At 37.1% G+C, this 23,853-nt stretch overlaps 2 protein-coding genes across 2 annotated transcripts; both read right to left on the bottom strand.

The window, feature by feature from the left end:
- Positions 1–104: 104 nt before the first annotated feature.
- Positions 105–6,618, bottom strand: LOC103948159 (CDP-diacylglycerol--serine O-phosphatidyltransferase 1). The gene is made up of 13 exons (XM_048585018.1): positions 6,050–6,618; positions 4,018–4,207; positions 3,375–3,440; positions 3,224–3,283; positions 2,905–2,995; positions 2,661–2,715; positions 2,306–2,385; positions 2,066–2,182; positions 1,896–1,980; positions 1,292–1,383; positions 785–1,038; positions 561–649; positions 105–477 (listed from the first exon to the last, which is right to left on the bottom strand). Exons 2-13 carry the CDS (start codon positions 4,173–4,175, stop codon positions 350–352), a joined length of 1,275 nt encoding a protein of 424 aa, XP_048440975.1. The 5' UTR covers positions 4,176–4,207; positions 6,050–6,618; the 3' UTR covers positions 105–349.
- Positions 6,619–14,766: 8,148 nt separating this feature from the next.
- On the bottom strand, positions 14,767–23,174 carry LOC103948149 (DExH-box ATP-dependent RNA helicase DExH5, mitochondrial). Its single transcript, XM_048584934.1, is given in 21 exon segments — positions 14,767–15,870; positions 16,077–16,187; positions 16,262–16,414; positions 16,498–16,557; positions 16,858–17,135; positions 17,138–17,162; positions 17,586–17,734; positions 17,860–17,929; positions 18,288–18,491; positions 18,849–19,043; positions 19,319–19,591; positions 19,674–19,841; positions 20,013–20,143; positions 20,219–20,378; positions 20,484–20,672; positions 20,939–21,034; positions 21,143–21,315; positions 21,318–21,387; positions 21,719–21,806; positions 21,881–22,038; positions 22,669–23,174. Coding segments are annotated over 21 exon segments (3,654 nt in total). The 5' UTR covers positions 23,104–23,174; the 3' UTR covers positions 14,767–15,402.
- Between the last annotated feature and the right edge of the window lie 679 nt (positions 23,175–23,853).

Raw genomic sequence — 23,853 nt, 5'->3', positions numbered from 1 at the left:
GATTCCCCTTCCCCTGACATTTAACCTTTTGTCAAAAAAAACAAAAATTTAACTCATAAAAATAAAAAATAAAAAACTAAACATTAGCATGAAGAAATCGGTAATTGAGCAAGGCTCATCCTCTAAAAAATCTGCCAGTAATGGGGGCAAACCAGTAATTTCCCGAGCTGCCTAGCAAGAAAAGAATGAATATTCTCTACTCAAGGAACTGTGATCCGCTAATCTATAAGAAAATCAGGATGGATGTACAAATTTAATAAAAAGCTGATAAATATTTACAACACGCATCGATATCGAAACCCTTTGAGACGACGCAGCAAATCAAAGAATGATGTACACAATTGTAAATTCATTGCCTCTTTCGCCGTATACTTTGATGCAGTTGCCATGACCAGATTATCAAAAATATTACGAGGGCCGCTCCGGCGGATGCCCAAAACGTTACCAGCCACAATGGCATTGGTTTAGGATATAATCCTGATCACGTAAATTAGCATCTGTCAATCAATGGATGGAGAAATTTCACAAAACCAAGGAACCCGAAGAAAAGAAGGCCATACCGTGTCCAAACTTGATGCAAATGAGAAGTTCAATAATGCAAATAGCTACAGAAAGCCAACAAAATGCCCCTACTTTCTTCACTGGTTTACTGCAAATACGGTAGTTGAGCAAAAAGAGTAAGCCGTAAACTACATCACTGCAAATAGTTTCTGATGAAATGTGGTGTGTGTGTGTGTGTGTGAAAGAGAGAAAAGAGAGAGAGAGAGAGAGAGAGAGAGAGTACCGATCTTGAAGGTATGAATTGTACTCGCGAATTGTCGGAATTGCAATTAGCCACCACAGGATTAACCTATAAACGATCAAGGGGTTCCGGGGAGGAACCCATAGACAGAACTTAAGAAAGAATGTATTAAGCTCTACAGTCATGAATATAATGCAAAGAGTGAGGACTTGAATGAAACGCCATGGATCAAGCAAGGGATGCCACTCGTCCTTGTCCCACTGAGCCGGTGTAAACTGCCCCAGTGTTCGTTTGACCTGAAACCATACAGATTGCATCTCCCAAAATCACATATTGCGAGTAACTACGTACAGAAAACCAATTGCAAATAACAATGTCGAAACCACGCTAACTATTTATTATAATTGCAGTAGCTAAAGAAATTTGCCCACGTTATATGATTACTTCCAATTTATTACAACTGTTTCAGTTAAAAAATTCTACAAGCCAATTAGCAAAAATAATGCAATCATGGTCAACCAAAATGTGTAACTGAAACCCAAAACATACTTTTCCAATAATATTCGGCTGACGGCTCAGACCAACCCACTTGTATGTTTTTCCATCAAAGTACCTGACCGTATGCATTCCTGCCCAGATACCTGCAAAGTACCCAAACAGAAAACTCAGGAGGCCACAACAATAATCTCTAGATATTGACTTTTGACTATAAACTTTATTGAAAAAACAATGGTAGATTTGGCAAATGATTACTGCAAATACAAGATCTCATCGTGCCAGTTTTTGCATAATAAGCAACTGGTGGTCTTAAAGTTCTTAGCAAATCGAATAATAAACAGAGATTATGATCAACTGACAAATGGAAAATCAAAAAGATTTTAGTCAAGTGAGTCAATCTATTTGAATCCGAAGAACAGTCTCAAGTGTAAGCTAAAGTTTCAGTATACTACAAAGGAACTGACCAAGATACATCCCATGCACCACAGCCGTAGCCCCAATGTTTTTACTAAAAATAAAAACTAAACTTTTAATTGCTAATATACCAAAAAGTTAAATAAACGACAGAAAATGGGACAAATAACAGAACTCCTTTGCTAAGATATGCAAGATGTTATGCTAAGAGAAGCTCAAAATAATGTAAGAGAATTCTCACCAAACCAGTTGCAGATCAAAATGTCAAGAATGATACTATCCCACCAGCATTCATTGAAGTTTGGTAACATATGGCGGAAGGTAAACTGAACGTGCCAAATAAGCTTTCAATTAATATCAAGTCAACCACTTGAGCGTACATAGAATTAGGTATAGGGTCGAGAATCTAACCTCCATCAACTCAAATCCGATCGAAAGCACCCACAGAAGGGGTTGATTACGGATCAGTATAGCCTTTCCCCACCATCCAACTATATGAGCCACAACAAATTCATCAAAAAGAGTTTCCTGGGGAGAAAGGAGAAAGAGATATTATAAGATTCAGACCCTGATACTGTATTAATGTAGATTGAGAACATAACGATACATGAGAAACAATTAAAATTCATGGCGTGAAAGAAGAAATCATACATAAACATTCTTAAACCTGCTAGTAGGATTTTCAGGCAAATATATGCGACAATCAGCACCATAAGATTTTTCTGGAAGTTCTGTATGAAATCAAGAAATACAAACAACGGATGAATACCTTGATTATGCAGCCTACCTAAAGCATCCCAAATAATTTGAGTATAAAATGCTTTACAAATCTCATACGCATAACAAATTGAATGATAAATCATCCCTTATCAGTTAAAACGCCATATTAAAAATTTATAACAAGGAATCTTGTGACCCATAGTAAGATAAGAAAGGTTAGGTTAGAAACTTATCAGCTAAAGTTCCACTTAAATAGGTTTGAAAGAAAAAATAATAATTGCATTACCAACACCAAGATCTGGATGGAGAAACTTCATAAACTGCCGAGCATCATCACGCTTCTGTAAAGTGAGAAACCAAAATTAACTATCACAATACTGAAGACATTAGAACTTCCAACAAACAGACTTTCAGGTTTTATACTCGCATATACCAACATACATACATGTATACACCGAACCGACAAAGAAAAATCTCATTATAATACTATAAAAATAAAAACAATGATAATAATAAAGCCAAAAACTGACCTGGAAAAGCAAAAATGTGAGAGAAACTAGGTAAACAACAGCCATTCCATGAACCAAGCGCCAAATTGCTGGATGTGGTCTGATAAGCACTCTGTATGAAACACAGTAGAACATAAAGCTAACAATTTCTCACCCAATTACTACTGTGACTACTAGCAGCAAAAGAAGTACTTTCATATAGGAAAAACGAACAAGGAAAAGTAAAACCAATCAAAATTTTTTAATCCCATTCGTTACCGAAACAACCATCCAGTAAAATGTTAGCAGAAACATTTTTCTACGATAAAAAATATACAACTAGCTCAATCCAAGAACTTACGTAGATGGGGCTTGCAGCAAGCAATAAGCAAGAAAAACTGCAATCATCGCCCATACACCCCTGCAGGAAAAGAGTCAGCATTGTATTTGTAAGGGGCAAATAAGAGTATTACTGTCAAACTAATCACCAAATTTAACAAATAAGAACTAACCTTTTTACAGATGTAACAACATCTCCAGATGCACTGCTTTCTGGGTCTAGGGATCCACTTACCCAACTGGTACATTTAAACAGACAACAAGCTAAGAAAATGTATTAACCAATTGTTTAATACAAACACAGCTCACAATTTCTTCAACAATGACCAGCCGAGTATAAAAGGAGACCTAAGGCCTGGGATGTGGTGGGTAAGGCATGCTAATTTGTAACAGTCACTATCATTGCATGAACGAAAATTCATCAAATGATTAGAGAGATACACTGTTAAACCTTAAAAAGAGACTACAAAAACCTAATAACGCCATTTACAATTGGAAAATAAATTCTGTAAGCCTAATAGAGGGACCTAAAAGCACCATTGCATCACCTATGTCGGTGGTAGACAATTTGACGTGCTAATGCAATCACATAAGCTTGAAATCTAACAACTCAACTACTTCTATATGACAACTGTAAGAAGAAGAAAATAAAATCCATGAGAATATTACTCGGCCAAAACCATCAGATGCCCCAATAGCTTTGGCAGGGATTGTATTAAATGGTGCAGAAGACCAGAAGTATTTAGTTTGTGATCCATAAAATAACCTGTATACCTACTATTTTTAGAAAATCTACTTAGTGGAAAGAGCACTCACATAAGGAAGCATGCGCCAATAAGCAACATTGAAATGGTCCGAGGTTTGTAAGCCCACGCAGTCCATGGATCCAGCTCATCACCTGAATTTGACTGACTCATGTCACCATTTTCTAGGACATCCTTTCTCCTTACTCTCCTATGACCATTAGGCTCCATCAGCCTTGAGTACAAGGATGCCTACTTGTTCACTACAAATAATATATAACAATGTTAAGGTTATTATTTTTGCATGATAAGTATAAATAAACACAAGCTTTTCAAAATGCTATGAAAAGTAAATTATTCATGACCCACTTATAACAGATATGCAAGTGGTAGTTTTAGACACATATGCTATCACAGTATCACCACAATACCTCAGCTTTATAAAGATTAAGGGCTCATTTGGGAAGGGCCTTTAAATGACTGAAGGCATTTTTAGAGAAAATGTTTTTGAAACCAATACTTAGTACAAAAGCAAGTTAACCCTAGGAAGTGCTTTTGGAACCCAAAAGCATTTTCTCAAAAAATGCTTTGAGTGAATTAAAAGCACTTCCCATACAAGCCCTAAGTTTTCTTTTTTTTTTTTCTTGAAAAGAATTCAGCTTTGAAAAGATCATATCATATAGAATCCACAACCTCCCAAATTGGGTCCTAACTCCTAATACAAGATGACTGTCATTGATGTAACATAAAATCTAAAGCAAAGACCAATAGAGAAAGGTATAGTGTCCCGTTCCGTAAAGGTCCCATTCCTTGTAGTGTTATGAATGTTACAAAGCAGATATTCGATTCCCACAAAACCATTGAGTCCTACATGTTTGGGACATAAATTTGACGAAGAAATGGAAAATCTAGTCACACACAATGTGATGCATCTTGCCCTACATAAAGGTACAGTCCCTGCAGGTTGTCCTACAGGCTATAAACATCCAGCATCATCCTCTATAAAGTAACTATCCCCTTCCATACAAAATTTCCCACATAAAATTCTACCTCTCCTTTATAGAAATTTACAAAGACAGCGGAAATATACAACAATCCTTCAATTAATCAAGTATATAGACCACTTCCACCTACAAAACCATATAAAGTTCAAACTTTTAGGGGTGTGTTTTGGACATAATTGAGTAGGCATCTATAGACTGATTTGCCCAATGTCTTTTCGAGGGTATTTGATTTGGCAAAGCGCATACCTGTTTATATCTAATATTTCAAACTAAAGCAAGCTCATCAACAATTCTTCCCCACACTTAACCCATGTGTGCTTAAGGTCCAAGACTCTCAAACCTAATCCCTATAGTTTTTATCTATGCTCAAAATTCTTAACCTAGTTTTGCAAACCCAGAAAGCAAAAGAAGTTCTACACATCATTGAATTGAAACGAATTAACAATTATACACACTGTGCAAGGATCACTAGATTACATTCAACAACACGAACTAAGCTTAATAGTTCACCAAAACCGTACCACCGAAATCTAACAAACTCTTATAAGGTGTACCAGCACACGCATATATACAAGATCAAATTTAGCTGCAGACAACACTAGCAAAAAATACTCATCAAGCAATTTTCGAAATTTACGGCTTTAAAAGCTATCAAACACTGCTTTGATCATGTACTTAACAAGCAGTAAACACACTCAGCAAACGAAATGCAGAAACTCAAATACCCCCTGAGCAGATTTCAACAGAAAAAGTAAATCAGATATCAGTAGCTAAAATCCAGAATCCCCATATCAGTTAACAAGTCATATAATCCAAAGTTAAATCACTGCATGTTGGAACTAATCAAAGATTAAGTGTCAGATTTTAAAAACAAGACATGGGTTTTTTTCACGAAATGAAAATTAATAATTTCGAATGAAACAGAAGAAACAAAAACATAAGATTTATGAAGATACAACATTAAACAAATGAGAAGAACACAGAAAGCGTGTATATATAGTGATATAAAAATACCCATGTACATATATCAGCGTAGAAAGAGTGAAGAGAGAGAAAGGTTGGTCAATAAGGCTATGTATTTGAAGAGGGAGAAATACTTACGTAGAGAAATAAAGAGGAAGTGGTAGTACGAGTGAAGGACGAGAAGATCGTGGCCGTCGGATCAGAGCTTTTTGGAACTTCGAACAGACGGATAGGGCGTGCGCAGATAGGGAGAGAGAGGGAGTTAAATTATGAAGAGGGAGATAAGCGATGCACTTAAACAGAAAAAGATATGTATTTAATCAATCCAATCCACGATGTGTGAAGCTTTTGCAGTGCCAGAGAGAACCAAAAGTGAAATAAGAAAGGGATCACTCTCTCTCTCTCTCTCTCTCTCTCTCTCTCTCTTCTTTATCTCACAACACGGGTAGAGCCTTTCTCTGCAAGAACGGCGAAAAGGCCAAGGATGATGATGGGAGAAAACCCAAAAAAAAAAAACTGGAAAACCAAATTATATATATTTATTTGTATTTATATATTTATTTTGCAGAGGAGAGAGAGAGGGGGAGAGAGACAGTTCACGGCGGTCAAAGGGAGATTTGAAGATGTGTCAGCAGAGAAATAAAAGGGGAAGAGATTTTGAAGATGTTTTTATGTTTTTTCAGATGCGGTTGGATTGAGAACTGAGAACCTGAGAGAGATGCCTGATGCAACGATTAAATAGGCAAGAAAAACGATGCCTTTATGCCGAAAGTACCCCTGGGGATCTTCTTTAATTGCGGGATATTATCATTGATGATCCATTGATTCCTTTTTTTCCCATGTTTTTCATCATGCTTGCCTTTTTAAATTTGACTCCCTTTGATTTTATTTTAGATGCTAGTATATGATGGTAACCTTTTAGTTTATGATGCAAAGGATGCAACGTGGTGGTCAAATAAAAATGAAATGATAGGTAAAAGAATAGGTACGTATGGTCTATCATCTTTTAGTGCGAGAAGAGATCTAAAAATCTTAAAAACTTCGTTTTTAGTACTAACCTACGACGTAAACAACTAAAAGAACAAAAATGAACAATCTCACAATAGAAAGACACTTAAAAACGAGTTTACAACTCAAATATCAATATGATAATTTCAAAAACTTCCTCTCTTTTTATACCGTACAACTACAAGTATTTATAAACTTGCAACTTATAGTGAGAACTATAAGAAGACAAATGAAATAAAGACATACAATATAACTCCTAGAAAACTAAAAGATTTCAGATAATCATAAGCCATAGATTTAAAGCACCACACATGCATCGTAGCTCCAAAAATGCACGTATTAATTATAATACTTAAATTCCAGCTGCCACTTGTTTAATATAATAATGACGTGGGTCCATGGCCTACATCAGTTTAAGAGAATGTATCATTGTGTTCGAGGTTGAATTCTCTATATCGATTACGTTTGAAGGGGCCAATTATTTGAACTATATCATTCATCTTTTACAGTTTAGACTAATTCTAATCGATGGGAATTTGTCTTGTCAACATAAACATGGCAATGTCGGCTTGGAATCCTACTTCGTGCATGATTTTTTTTAGTTGGTCCGAAGCACTATATTCTTGGGATTTCATGAAGTTGTCTGGAATCCTAGTGGTTGGATGGTTCCATTGAGTAGTCTTGAATGTAATGATTCATACTTGTTGAGTTCCATTGAGTGGTTATGGAACTTTATGTTTTTTAGTTTAACAAAATGGTGAACTACAACTGGCTTTATCCCTTCATCAAGTCCGTAGATAGTCTAATCTTAAGGTTAGGTACAACCATAAAATAAAATGAAAAGGTACTACAATGTAGTACTAATGGTTTGTTTTTAGTCATGTCATGAGATCAGGGCGTGGCACTAGTAGTTACTATTTTGAGAAAGCATGAATGGTCATAATCCGTTCGCACGTATAGTCAATTGATCCTAACAGTCGTTATGCAAACATGTGTGACATTGATGATTGATTACATTGGAATTCGTATATTGTCAGTTAAAACATTGGCAACGCTGGTTTTGGTCGTTTCTATTTTGTGGGTCAATGATCCGCTTGCACATGTAGTCAAATGATCATAATAGTCGTTATGAAACATATGTGACATTGATGATTGATTATATTGAAATCCAATATCATACTGATTCTGGCTGTTCCTATTTTATAGATATACGATTCGCCTGCATATGTACTCAATTGACCATAGCACTTGTTTTGGAATCATTTGTGATATTATTAATTGACTAAATTGTCATTCGTACCTTATAAATAAAAACATCGACAATGCTGATTTTAGTAGTTCTTATTTACTGAGCACGCGATCCACCTGAACATATAATCGACTTATCATGACACTCATAGTGGAAACATTTGTAACATTAGTCGTCGCATTACTAATTTACTTGTGTATGATCTTAATATGATTGCTTCAAATCCAAAACAATGAAAAATTAAAACTTAGAATGCAATTTGACCAAAACATGTGATAAAGAGTAAGACCAAAAGCACTCAATGTCCACTCATTTTCAGATTCGTTTACACGTGTAGACGACCTAATCTGGCACTTGTTAACGAAACATTTTTAACATTGGTGGTTGTGTACGAACTTAATCGATTGCTTTAAATCAAAACAATTATAAAGTAATTAAAACATTGGGTTGAAATTTGACCAAAACAATTGATAAGACGAATAGCACCAAATGTGCACTCATAGCCATTCAATCAGCACACACGGGTTGCTCTCAATGTCCATGTCATGATGAAAGGGGCCTTCGGGCACGACACTGCAAAGAGTCATCGATGAGAAAAAGCAGAAGCACTTATGACTCATGAGCCACACAACTCAACATCAACAATAACAAAAGTTTTATCCATTAAGTAGATCGGTTGTATGAATTCAGTGTCGCTCATTTTTATGTCAAGTCTTTTGTTAGTTCCAGGTACTTTATGTCTTTTCTAAAAGTCTTTTCAAATTTCCTAGATCTTTTTCTACTTATTTTACTCAGAGCTTCCGTCTCACAATGCATTCTCTAACCTGAACATTATAAGTCTTCGTTTCAGATTAATTGAATTCACAAATAAAATAATCAGACTATCAAACGGAAAGGGGATCAAATCAAGCAGGAAACGACCAAGAAAAATAGAAGCCCGTGTGACCAAAGAAAGTATGCATTTTCCGTTTAAACAAGTTGGTACTTGTACAAAATGTTGGTACAGCTTGTATCCTGAAGACTCGAGTGGACGCCTTGTTGAGAATTCAGAATTCGACGGCTCTGGAGCCATTCGATACTACCACGTAAAAGCATTTGAGAGTTCCATTTAGAAATCACCTCTACTCTACTCAAAAGCGTTTTTTTTAGAAATTCTTGTTTCCTTATTTCAAAAGTAATTTTAAACTTTTTTCTGCCAAACACGCTCAAAAGTCAAAAGTATCGTTCATTGTCATAAAACACTTTTAACTCTTCCATGAGTATTCACACACACAAACCATTAGCAAAAGTTTAGGCATTGCAAGAAGAAGCACTTGTCATGTGTTTGAAGTAATTAAGGGCCTATTTAGTATTCTATCCAAAATAAAAATTTATTATTTCCAAATTTTTTTTTTCTTAAGACTTCATAAGACCAAAAAACTTGTTTGGTATAAATTCAAAATTGTATTCAAAGAAAGGGAGAGAGAAGAGAGAGGATCAAAAGAACAAAGAGAGAACGAAGAGAGAGAATCCGGAGTGAGATAGACGACAGAGACAGAGAAAGTTGAGGTCTAAGGGAAAGGATTGTGAGAGGGAGGTGGATTGTTTGCCCTCCCATTTTCATACTCTTCCCATGCCCTCCTGTGATATGTGGTCACGGTTAAACCACGTCAACATTTTATATTAATTTTTTATAGAAATAATAAAACAAAAAAGTAATAGGAATATAAAATATTGACGTGACTTAACCGTGACCATACAAATAAAAGGGCATGAGGAGACTATGAAAATGGAAGGGTAGACAATCCACCTCCTTGGGAGAGAGGAGAGAAAAATCAGAGCAATATAGGAAGAGAGACGAGAGACTGGGAGGAGAGAGAAAAAAAAAAAAAGAATATATCAAATAGAGAGAGATGAGTTTTAAAGACATCAAAAACTGCTTTTTTGGTTTTTTATGAATAAGCTAATTTTCCAAGTTTGTTTGAGTTTACTTTTTAAAAATAGTCTTACTAAACAAGAATTACCAAGTTGAGATTTAAAAATTGTTTTTAAGTTAAAAAATTAAATTCAAGTTGAATACTAAACATATCCTAAACACTTTTAACTTTACCTAATAGATGTAATTAAAAACATTTGACTGTCAAAATCCACTTTCAATCATTCTTGGCAATTAGTGCCACCTACTGCAGATTTCCTTGTGTGTTTGAAATGATTAATGAAATTAATCAATATTATGCTCCAATCAAAGACAAAAGGCATTTGATTAATACTTAAGTACTTTGTTGAAATTTTGTTGGGGTACTTGATTACTATGACTGAATGTGGTCCGTGTGCGTTGATTTAATGATGATGAAGAATCGTGTAAAGTGTAGGGTTGGGGGTTCTATATAGAATTAATAAAGGTTGATTCGAAAGTGTTTTTAAAATGATTGAAAATATTTTTTGTGGAAATGGTTTTAAAATCAATCCTTAGTAAAATAATAAATGAATTTTGTAAAACACTTTATTGTTTCATGCAAGAAGCCCATAACTAGTGCTTATTGTAGAAAACACTTTAAATGATTTTGGAACCCGAACACATTTTTTCTAAAAGCACTTTCAATTATTATAAAACAAGCCAAAGTGAACGGGATAATTGGTGAATAAATATTGGGTGTATTTTTATTCACTATCCTAACGTGGCAGTAATGCTCACTACCCTCAAGTGATAGTAATGATCACCACCATATTTAGTATCATCGGATGAGTTTAAAGTTTGAGATTTATATTTATTCATTACACAGATCTTAAAAATTAAACTCACCTACAATAAATAAGATGCTGAGCATCATCATCACTCTTGAGAGTGATTAAATATTCTCATAAGTATTGAATGAGAAAACGAAGAGAGAGCACCACAAAATAATAATAATAATCATGATAATAATAATTTGTAGTAGTTTGATGTTGAACGGAGGTAGGAAGAAGAATAATCCAGCTGGTGGTACTACGACTACCAACGCTTCTGTGTTTTGGGGAATATTTGCTTTGAGTTGTTCCACATCAAGATATGGCTCCACTTATGACTTCATCAAACCCGTCCCTTTGTTGTACACACATACCCTTCATGGACCATGGTGCATGCATTTCTCTTTTTTATTTTTATGGATCAATTTCAATTTTATGAGATTTGACTTTAGAATTAGTCGAAAACGTTGAATTCAAAACTTGCTCATTCAACCATTTCCTTTGTTAAACGTAAGGTTCTAAAAAACGCTAGGCGTTAGTTGAGCGGTGTTCTGGCGCTTAGCGCTTAGGCGGTTAGGCGAGATCTAAGCGAATTTAGGTAAATTTCTTGTATATCTTATAAATAAGTACATATTGACACTTACAAAAAAATTATACTTTTATGAAATTCATAGATAAGATAATAAAATAATGATAAAATGCAAAAAGAGTATCCAACAAATCTAAAATTTAAAAACACATTAAGCATATATGCCATATAACCTAGTGAGAAATATTATAGGATGACACATGTACAATAAGTTCACAATTTTAAACACTTAGACTTAGATAGGATTTTTTTTTTTTTTTTTCATTTCATTGAAAAAAAAAAAAAAAAACCGCCTACCCCGCCTAGAGCCCATCCGATTTTTCCCACCGATTTGCAAGAAAACATCTCGGCTCACCATTGCCCAGCGCCTAAGCCGTTTTTTAGAACATTGGTTGTACAAACCTCTGTTGTACATGCATTTCTTTGTTTAGTTTCTCTTGTAACTATAAACAACAAAATGTTTGTGAAATTTGACGATTAAACCTATTCTAATGCGCGAGCAATTTTGGTAAGGTCACCTAAATAAAAAACTCTTACATCAGATGAGACCAGCGAAAGGTCAAGTGGCACCAAAATTCAAGAAAAATGATATACTTTTGTAAGAGTTGTTTCACAAATAGCATGATTGGATATCCCAATCAAAACCTTTCTCCATCAAACGCGTACCTAAATTAACATTTTCATTTCAACCCAATGGTCGCGAGATAGATCTCTGATTAGGAATCAGTTGTATTTAATTGCATGGTCTATGTAGACTGACAGGTTCCTCCTTTTTCCTAGTATTTTATTTTCTATAAAAGTTGAGACTCGTTAAATTAATGTCACGGGATTCACAAACCCTGCGATGTGCGATCGGACTAAGTGGCCCAAGCTTGTGCTCCCTACGCACACAATCCACCCACACACTTGCATTCTTTTATTTGTTTTCTGATTTGAGTTTGTTAACATATAAGGGCCAACGGGGTCCGCCAACCTTACTTACTTCCGTCAATTTCAGTTCGCTACCGGATCCAACGACCACACAGCGCAACGACGAATCTGCTTCCTCCTCCTCACATGGTCCTATGGTTTCGAGAATTTTCTGTTTCAAGAATTTTCTCAGTGTAATCGTTATATTGTTACATTAATGTGTTACAAAATGAGTACACAACACGATTGATATGTCATGAACATAGTTAAGCTTGACAAGTTCACCTGACACGAAAATAACAAGTTTCGAGTTAACATGTTAACATGTCTTGTTATTATCGAATCATCCGTTAAGAACTCGTTAACGAGTCAAGTCATTATTGAGTCACCCGTTAAGAACACGATAAGATATTGTTTGTCAGATTTTGACATTAGGCATAACAATTTCTTGTTTGACCCATTAACCCGACACGAACTAACACGACGTATTAACAAATCAGTTTGTTATTAAGTAACTTGTTACGAACCCGTTGAAATAACGGATTTGACACGACACGATCCATTTGCCAGTTTGCATGATTAGCACATTAATTAACGTATTACAATATAAATAAAATAATAATATAATGTGGAAGTGCAATGGCACATACTGAAAAATTCATGATTTGAGACTTTGAGGAGATTTGAGAGCTTCATTTGGGCACAAAAAGAACCAGTCTTTGTCACCTCCCTAAATATCTACCCAAAATGTAATATGCTTCAAGTTTAATGCGTCCTAAGAACTAGACGGTCATATGGACCATTGGACATGAAAGGGGCAGAGAGCTTTCCCAGCCTGTCCCATACTCGTCTCTTACGGTTCAGATTCCATATTTTTTTTCAACATTATTTACCGAATCAATAAGAGCCTAAAACCCGACAGCCGTATCGTTGTCGCATTTCGAGGAAGAAGTGGGATCGAAATTTGCTTTCTGTGTTTTCCATATTTTAAACAATTAATTTAGTTTATCATCACAAAATGCCAACGATGCTTCAATTGGTTTGTGGCTGGGAACAATCCTAGTGCAGTGTTATTTGACTTAAATGCATTTGGTCTCAGAGGCAGAGCTACGAAGGTACTAGGATGGTTTAAGGCTCATCCTGATATTTTTTTTTTTTTTTTATGCAAAGAAATTTAGTGTTATACTTATCATTTTCAAAGTTTTTCGTAGGCTTAAGACTCCAATCTGACTTTTTATTTTAATTTCTTTTATCGGGTTTGATTTGAGGCTTGTGGCTCCTAGGGAGTTCATGCAATCTATTGCTTTTGAGACTCGAGTTTGGGGATCAGTGGAGGGAGAGAGAGTAAGATAATCATACAGGTTTAGGGTTTAGATTTAAGGGAAAGGATGGTGAGGACAACATACTATACTCAAAACGATAATGGTCGGTTACTTACCACACGACATGGTAATTTTTATAAGATCAAGAAGGCGTTTCAAATTGAGACTTTTTGACCTTCTAGGCTAAAATTATGTCTCTGCACCATGGTCTGATCCGTCTAAGTTGCTCTTAAGATCTGGCTTCTCTACTCTCCTAGTTCTCATACACTCTCATCCCCTTCTATTTGTATGATCACGGTTAAGTCATGTCAACATTTTATATCACTATTGCTTTTGTTCTTATTATCTCTATAAAAAAAATCAATATAAAATGTTGACATAACCATGACCGCACAAAATAAGAGGGGATGAGAATGTATGAAAACTGGAAGGGCAGAGAAGCCGGGTTCAAGATTTTTTGCAAAAAGTTATTTTAATTGAAAAGTGATTGTGGTCCCTTCTTTTTTTTTTTTTCTTGGAAAGAAATAGAATTTGTTTTAATAAAGCGAAATCAAAGACCCACGGTTTTATCTCCCATGCTATTATAACAGTCACATGCAGGTGGAAGTCGTTATATGGGCAATTGGGTATGGATAGGTCCCCACATGCAAAATATGTAAAATTTCCAATCCGCCTGTGTTTTTGTACTTTGCTTACTCAAGTTTAACATCTCTGCGAGAAAAATTTACCTATCCCAAGTTGCATATCACTCTCCGTTTTATGTAAGTTTCACTCCCACTCTACCATTTGTGCGCTTGCCCGTTTGGTGAGCCCAAGTGTGTCAGGTTTAAATCCATCCATCCAGGATAATACTGGAAGCCATTAAGCCATCTCCAATTGAGGGCTAAAAGCACAAAACCTAAAAACAGCATAATTTGTCTTAAAATTTATTTCTAACAGATGATTTGAGTTATAATTCTATAAAGCTCACCGAACCATTATTGATGAGGCTACGTTTAGGCCTTCGATTGGAGACGATGTATGAGTATAGCCTGATACTATTTTTTTTAAATAATTTTTTACCGGACCAAAATATTGAACAGGACTATATTTAGCCATCCCGGTTGAAGATGGCCTAACACAGGGGAGAGAAGGAAGTTACGATTACACTACACTAGCCTTGCAAGCTATCCAGAAGAATAATATGTTACAGCAAAGTGAAAATCTGAGCCCGGCGTGTGAAGTCACTTTTTTTCACTTGTGCGAATGCGTTGTGTATATTTCTCCTCGACGCTAAGTAATGTTTAACTACAATTGTACCCATCTTTGATTAGATACCTTGGTCACCATCAATGTCTTGATCCAAATGCAACAACTGAAATGGCCAAAAACGTCGACTTCCATCCCCTCAACTTTAGCTCCGATGTATCTTTATGTCCCGATGCAGATGATCCAAGAAGCCAAAACCAACCACAAATTTGGCACCTCGGATACTATTTGCTGGCGATGTCTGATCAATTATGGGTGTAAAAGAATGTAGATACAAGGCCAGGTCTGCTGGCTTTTTAGTTGATAATGCTGCCCGACCTTAACTGTTTTTTGCGACAGGTAGAAAGTCGGACATTGTGACCACATTGATTCTAAGTCTCTCCGAAGCATGCACCATAAGTTGTGCTCACCGCCCCCTCGTAAAGTCCTTTTTCGAGAGGGAAAACAGCAAACAGTTGATTTATTTGTGCTCCTTTTTGCTTTTCTTCAACATCATTGACATATGATTGATGTACTCATGGCCCATTTGTGTTCCACTCACCAGCCACTGAATGGCCTCTGCTGCCGCATCTTTTTCTGCACTCTTCTTGTTGTTACATGGGTGGCCCATAATTTGCATTCCGTTAAACTCTACTGTAGCTCGGAACTGGCTGTTCTTGAGCTGCGTAGTTTTGTACGTGGGTGCACTATATCCTGCTCGTGTGAGCAATGTCTGGAGCTGACTCTTGGAATTGTCACCCCCGGGTCCACTTTCAGTTCTTGAAACCAAGGCTGGCTGTGCTGCCACCACAGACGGCTTTGACTTTGAGGGTGCAAGGACCTGGCGGCCAAATACAAATCTACCTTCACCTTGATCCTCCGAGAGCAGCAACCGCACTGCAGAAAGGAGTTCATGATAACTGTGTGTGTCCATCCTGGGGTTCAGTAGCTGTTCAGGATTCACAATAATTGACATTAGCCAGCGGTAACATGTGGAGAAAATACATTCAAAATCCACTTCACTGGGCAACTGGGAAAGTAAAGTAGAAAGGAGACCAGACATTGAGAAGTAAAAGAAACGATAATAACAGAAACAACAGAGCTCCATCAGGTTAAGACTTAAGAGAAATGAAGTTTGCTCATAGCTTCACGTACTTTGATTTGAATTAACTCATCAAGTTCCTCTTTTAAGCATTGATACATTTCTGCTATAGCAGGTTTCATGAAGAATTCCAAATATCCTCCCAGCATTTTCAAGTGTCCATCCTGCCAGAACAGGAATCAATTGCATTATATCACTTGTACAGAAAACAAAAGGCATCCAGAACCAAAATACTTACAACATCCCCATTCGAAAAACTTCCACCAAATAGGAGGAGCACTGAGTCAGACACAGCTGTTGAATCCCGTAGGAAAACAGAGTTCACCTTTATCTTCTCATTGAAAACCAGCCATGGATATGGAATTTTAGAATCCCTAGCATTGACAGAGTTCTAGACAAATGAAAAGAGCATGAGACTAAATTGAAACAGAAGAGAGCCAACTTTTTCGTAACCCGATGCACAAGAATGCTTACCGAGTATAGCAGCACCTGGCCATCCTCCATGGTTTTCAGCGAAAATGACTTCTCATTGTGCTGCATTCAATATATGTAAGTCCTCAAGAAAATTATATGAGAAGAAATGGAATCCTACTTGTGCGTATCGGACAAACCATATAACTCAATAACAAACACTAAAGCAAATTCAGTTACATTCTTATGGTTAACTTATCTTTACTTCCCAATTTGATTAGTAAGACATGTATTCATTATGATATAAACATCATGAATCCAACATATGTAGGAGATTGACAGCATCAAGAATTTAGGGAAGTGAACAGAATAGATCTTGCTCAGCTATATTAAAGAAGGAAAAGAAAATGGATCTATGCTTACCACAACAGAGCAGATTCCAGGATACAGGCCATAGCAAATAACTGCACGGACGAGATGCTCATCATAACTCCATGCATTATGAGTGGTGGTGTTGGTATCAACAAGATCAGTATCCCTAAGCAAAGAGAGGAACTCCTTCCTAAGGGAATCAATAGCTTTCATCGATTGTGCTGAAAGAAAATTCTTCCAGCAATAATCATATCCAGCAAAGTCTCTTTCAGCAACCTGCCAGCCCTCATAGGCCCGCACAAGTGCAAGGTGATCACTATTGTCCCGGAGAACTGAGATTTTGCAGCCTCAGCAAGCTACAAAGACAACCAAATACAATATTTATCATAAATTGTTTTTAATGATAATGATACAGGCTGATGCAACTTTACAATGCTGTATCCCCACTGAAAATGACTAAAAACGACTTCAGCCAACAATTTGTCGCTAAGAGGCCTCTAATCACCGAGCCAAAACCAGATGCGAAGAAAATATATTATCTTTAATTCTAGACTCGCTCCTCCCTCATAGTCTTGTTTTAAAGTAAGTGATACATAATTACAATGTGAACAAGGAATATAACTAAATAAATCCAACTAGTACAGCCAGGCACAGCAATATATCCACAAAAACAATAATTTGAGCAAGCACGTCAAAATAACAATTCAACTATTTGGCCTCCAGTTCTGACGAAGAAATAAAGAGCACGATATACATAATGAAATGGGAGAGTGGCTTACATCTTTCTTGTCAAATGGTGTAAGGAAAGGATCTCTGACACTAAGGCCAGAAACAATAGTCAAAACCGGATCCAGGCAGTTGAAGATGGCACCTACCAAGAGCATCTTTCCAAGTTTTGGCTCAACAGGAAGCATAGTTAGATAGCGTCCTGTCAAGTGATTTAAACTGCATTAGGCTAATGATTTTCAAATTTAAACTCTCAACCATTACAAAGAGTTGCAAGCATCACAATGCATAATTGAAATATTAAAAGAATAATAAATCCCTCCCCACCTAAAACAGTCAGATTCTCATTCTCATCCAAGGCCCCGATGATCTTTAAATACTCTATGGCGTTTTGCACCTGTAAAAGATATCAAGAGACATAAGGTGAATTGCAGATGAGCAGCAAAATTTACAAATAAGCACAACATCATTTCAGGAGGAACAATTTAGGGTAAGCCTTGAGCTGCACGTGTGCAGGGTGCAACTAAACCACCATATGCCACTAAGATAACATGACAGACATTAATAAGCACAGGCACTGATTGCTAAGGAATTAACAATCTTTAGCTCTAATCAGTTTAAGAAAGTAACGCTACAATGAAAAGCAAATTACAACAATTCTCAATAAGCTTTCAGCAACAAAAAATTATGCAATTGAAGATTTAAGTTAAAATAACATTAGGTAGAGAAATATAAATTGACTGCTACAGTGTTACCGCGAGTAATTCTGGTGACTGCAGAGCCCTAGATAAGAACTCAGAAATGCTTCCGAGGTTTAAACTTTTTATTTGCAGACAGAGAGACTGCAGAGGTGTCCTCAAAATCTCTGGCAATTGATACTCTGCAAATGCATCATAGACACATCTAGGATAGAGATGATAACATTCCCCTGGCTGGACACGTCCTGCTCTTCCTCTTCTCTACAATATATAAGCAGAGAAGATTGTAACCAATCAATGTAACAGACTGAAACTTGATATGTGCTGAAAAACATAAAGGAAAACCAAAGTTGCCCACAAGAAATCACATAAGCATGCACACTCATAAAGAAAGACCAACATGTAAATAAGCATTTATAGACCGTCTCCTGCTGGGTGTTTATACAGAAAACCTAATGATCTCAAAAGAATTAAAAAAACAGAAAGATGAGGTTGCCTTCAGGAACGTTTTCTCTGCTACTCATTTTACCACACTTGCATGCACACAACAATGTAGTTAACAACCTAGGATAGATTTCGTCTAAGAGAGAAAAATCTTCAGCCAGAACATATCCTTACTTGTTGAGCAGAAACCTTGGAAATCCAGGAAGGAAGCAAACAAGGAGTATTGTTCAGTGCATCATATGAAGTCTCTTTTGCCTTTCCACAATCAAGTACAAAAACAACATCATTAATTGTGATACTTGTCTCAGCAATATTAGTAGCCAGCACTATTTTCCTCACTCCATCCCCAGGCTCATCAAATATTAGCCTCTGCATGCAGTCACAACATGGAAACGATGAAAATAAGAGAAAACACCATATGAAAATTGGCTAGAAAGTAGATTCGGTAGTAATTCTTTAATTCACCACCATAGATAACAAAGAACTATGGAATTATCTATCCAGGATGGATCACTAAATGTGAAAACAAATTATGGCAGCATTAATTAATTAATTGACAATTAAGTCAATATATGCCGAACAGTGTACAACAAGCATGCACAACATGCTAGCGATAGTACAACTATTGGAGCACTAAAAATTACCTGCTCAGTACTTGCCATAGAACCATGGCATGCTAGCAACAAGACTCGGCTTTGATCGCCTAATAGAGGATTGGCATGTAACTTTTCCTTCAGAGAATTGATGTCATCCCACCCAGTCATAAAAACTAGAATGGCACCAGGCTTGTCGCTCTCACAGATATTGCACAAGAGATACTCAATCAGATAAAAACCGATACTATCAGGATTCCAACATGCTAGAGACTCCCGAGTCTGTGGACTATACCCCTTAAAATCGGCTGCTTTAAGTGCGTCCTGAATACATTCCATGAGGGATAAATTGAGATGATACGGAAAACAAAAAAGGACAAAACTGTTTACACAGTAACTTGTATACCTCAACAACAGAAACAATTTGGCTTTTCCTCTTTCTTGGTGCCTGTTTGCTCATTTTCCACATCTTTTCTTGGCCATAATCATCAATCTGATTGTATGGAGTTAATTTGCATCCTGTAATTTCCAGAACATCCTCCAGAAAATGAGTCCGAACTGGATATGTAAAACCCTAGTTTAGAGGGAAAACAACAGAGATAGAAAAACCATATCAGACATTATTATCCATCTCTGCAATCATCATTAAGACTTCCCTCAGGAAGCAAACGGAAATACGCAACAACCACCTCAAATATAGGAAATACAAACTTTTAACAGAAATACACTGGAATTTCAAACTTACTGGAACATGAATTATCTGAGCCCTACCAAAGTAGGATGAGAAAAGTTCAGAATCTAGGGTTGCACTCATCAAAATCAACCTCAGTTCTGGTCGCTGAGGAAGGAGATCCTTGAGAACAATAAGCAGAAAATCTGGCATCAAAGTATTACAGTGAGAAATCACCCCTCATCATCCAAAATTGAAGCCTTGATCTAGCTCTAAGTTACCTTCATTCATTCCACGTTCATGAATTTCATCCACAATCACATGAGTTACACCTTTCAAATTTCTATCAACTAGTAATCTTCTCAACAAAATGCCAGTGGTGCAAAAGAGAAGGCGAGTATCCCTTCCCTTCATACCTTCTAACCGAACCTTATACCCAACCTAAAACCAAAGGAATGCAAGGAAAAGGTTAAAAGAAAAAGAAACCACCAGAAGTTCTTTTTAATTTAAGGGTAATAATTTGGTCAAGTATCCCGAGAAACTCACCGAGTCACCCAATTTCTCTCCTCTCTCTGAAGCAACTCTTTCAGAAACAGACATAGCAGATATCCGTCTAGGCTGTGTACATAGAATACTACAAACAGCTCCACGAACAGCTTCTATCTCAGATTCTAAAATGAATTGTGGAATTTGAGTAGTCTTACCACAGCCAGTTTCACCTGATATGATAACGACCTGCAGGTACAAACGTGCCAAAAAGTACACTGTCAGGTTACAGGCCACCTTGAATAATTGAACTAAAATAATTGCATGATTCACCATGTATCCACATCTACTACCTTACCTTTGAAAGCAACCCATAAAACAAAGAAGGGAATGACCACCACTTACAAGAGAAAAGAGCTGACCATCAACACAGGCCAACTACCGAATTGTAAAACTAGGACCAAAGCCAGAATAAGAGTCCTGCGTGAATTTTTCCTGAAAAAATAATTACTAACCTGATCCCGTGAAATTGCTGCCAATAATGCATCCTTCTCTTTATAAGCAGGAAGACTTCTACGAAGTTCAAGCATTTTTTTACCTTCAGGAGAGTCCTGAAATAAAAATATATATCACAAACACATAGAACAAAACACATGATTCATCTTATGAGTTATAAGTGAATGCAATCATGCAGAGCAATCTGCCGAGGTAAGACAAACCTGCCAAGCTTGTTGCTTATCGCGCAGCTGCATACTTCTCCGCCAAAGAAGTTTTTCCATCACACCCTTACTCGACGCAAATGATTCTGGTTGCTCAAAAAGCCCTTCGTCAGTAGCAATGCTGCCACTACTGTTTGATCTAGAAAAGGAAAGATTTTGAAAGCTTTCCTTGTCCTAGACTTCTGGGAAAGGAACTCTCCAAGATAGCTCTCAACTCTCCTCAGCAACCCAAGAGGCAAGGTCACCTTTCAAATTTAAAAACCTTCACGTAAGAACCGTGTAGAATGAAGTACAAAATATTCAGGCATTAAAAACATCATGAGGTGGAGGGAAGCCATCCTAAACTCGTAGCTAATCCATTATTACATTTTCACATAAGTAAACTAGTCATGTTGGGACAAATTAAAATAAGAAACATCAACTGAAGATGGTGGAGCAAGAAGTGAGGGTTATCAACAAAAGGAATCCCCATTAGCACTAGAACTCAGTGAATTAAAGGCAGTATGTTTTGAATGACTATAAGATTATGTTAAACAGAAACGTCAACTTTAAGGAAAACAATACAATCAGAATTACCTCTCTCTGAGGGCGCCTATCATCCAGGTCAAATCTGTAGTTTGGCAGTGGAACCTTACTAAACACAGCAACTTTCGAATACAGATGGCTGTAAAAAATCCTTACAGTCAGACTTCTATAAAGTTAATGAAACACTTAAACGCTGACAAAAACCAAAGATACCTATAAAGCCCCATTCTGCTTGCCAAAGCAGCTATTTTATCAAAGTCGCGTCTATCTTTTTTCTCCCTCGTAACCAACTCTTGCTTCGTCTTGTCACGTAACAGCATGGTTAATTTCTGTTTCCACTCATCAATATCAGATGAGTAAGGACTCAGTGTCTGCAATGTTCAGATAAACAAAGACCATAAGCATCTATCTATGTTATACCTTTCAACTGGATAAAAATCTCTGTAAACATCATGTTTTGATGCCTTAATAAATCAGTCATAATGGTACGCCTTGAATTAACCTAAGATGTACGGGCATGAAAAGGCTAAATTAATATGCAATTTCGAGCCATTAGTGGTTGATGAGAACTCCATGCAGGGCTAACGAAAACACTCCATATATTGTCTGCGAGGGAAAATGTGGCTGGAAAACTCCCCACCTTAACTCCCAACGGGCAAAAGTGATTTTCTTAACTCCCAATGCCTTTGAGTATGCAATGGAAAGCAGTACAAATGAAATTGAAAGATTTAAGCTGCTAAACCAAACTCAACAAAATCTCTCCACTACTTTCAATCATCGTCCTCAACCTAATCAGATTAAGCTTCGAATAAACTACCCGAACCGCAAATAGAAAATCAACACTGCATTTCACATCGCACCAAGTACACGACTCGATCAACAACCAAATCAAAAGCTATAAATGAAACACCCAACTACCACTTCCAAAATTCAGAGTCTGAGCCCTAGTTGAAACCCAATTAACAACTCTACGCGCGCACAATTCACATATAAAACCTCACCGGATGCGACGGTAACTCAACTTCGCGATCGGAGCCTTCCTCGGAAACGCCGTCGTCGTAAGCAGAAGTGTGCTGAAGCTTGGGCTTCTGAAACTGCTCCTGTTGCTGCAGCTGCTGCTGCTGAGTCTGGTAGTACGCCAGAGCACCATTGGTGCTGCTCCTCCGGTTGAGAGCAGCAGCAGCAGTCTGGTTTTCGCGGAGCTTGGAGCCGATTGAAGCAGGGGAGGTATAATTGGGGGTGCTGATGACGGAGCGGAGGCGGTGGTGGGGAGGGACATAGACGGAGCCGTACGAGGAAGGAGGCCGGTCCTTCATCGCCAGGAGTGAGGGTTTGGAGGAGGAGGCAATGGGTTTTGGATGCGAAGGCGACGGCCCCAAGGGAATTGTACAGAGACGGAGGAGATGGGGGAGGAGTAGGAGGAAAACAGAGGGCATGCAAGGTGAGGCAGCAAAGTGGCGTCGTGTTCGATATCAGAGGAATGAGTCTCCGGAAGCGAAGAGTTTTAGTGTACTTTGAGTTCGCACGTTAGCGCTGCACTTTGGGCTTTAAACTGCACCTGGTACATCTTATGCTCTGGGCCTCTTTTGCAGATAAAACGCTTTTCAGACTCTGGAATTTACAATTTATTTATCTTTATTTTATAAAACAAAATTCGATGCCCCCTTCTGCCCCAACAGGATCCTCTCCGGATCCTTTCGGTGAATATCCAGAGAATTCATAAATCATGTCCGTTCATAGTATATTATGCGATCGATTTTTGTCAGGTATTGTTTGTGTTTAATTTTAAATAAAATTATTTAAAATCATTTCTGACCAGATGATGTACGATGAACAAACACGCTTCTCGGATCCTATGATCCTATCCAGATTCCTTTCTACCCGGATTTTACAAGAAAATATACATGCTTTTTCACTTTTTCCAGATAAAAAATTTATTTTAGATGACAACTTATGTGCAAGGTATAGGGTTGGAAGGTTTTATTTAGGCATTGAGTTACGGATTTATTGTGGCACTCACATAGTTTTTATTTGTGTACCTGAGGAAATTGAGAAAAATTCATAGTAATTCTAATATTTCACGTCAATTTTCAGAAAAGGAGTTGCTATTGTCATCTAAAAATGTCATTGAGAGGAAAAAGTGCATATCGGCCTCATTTGGAAGTGATGCTTCTTCAAGATTGCTT

Source organism: the organism of the source record quoted next, unplaced genomic scaffold (genome assembly GCF_019419815.1).
Source record: "Pyrus x bretschneideri cultivar Hongxiangsu unplaced genomic scaffold, Pyrus_bretschneideri_v1 Contig22, whole genome shotgun sequence".
In the NCBI taxonomy this organism is placed as follows: Eukaryota; Viridiplantae; Streptophyta; class Magnoliopsida; order Rosales; family Rosaceae; genus Pyrus; species Pyrus x bretschneideri.
The sequence above is the reverse complement of the archived record's forward strand: the minus strand, read 5'-3'. Positions and strand labels throughout refer to the sequence as shown.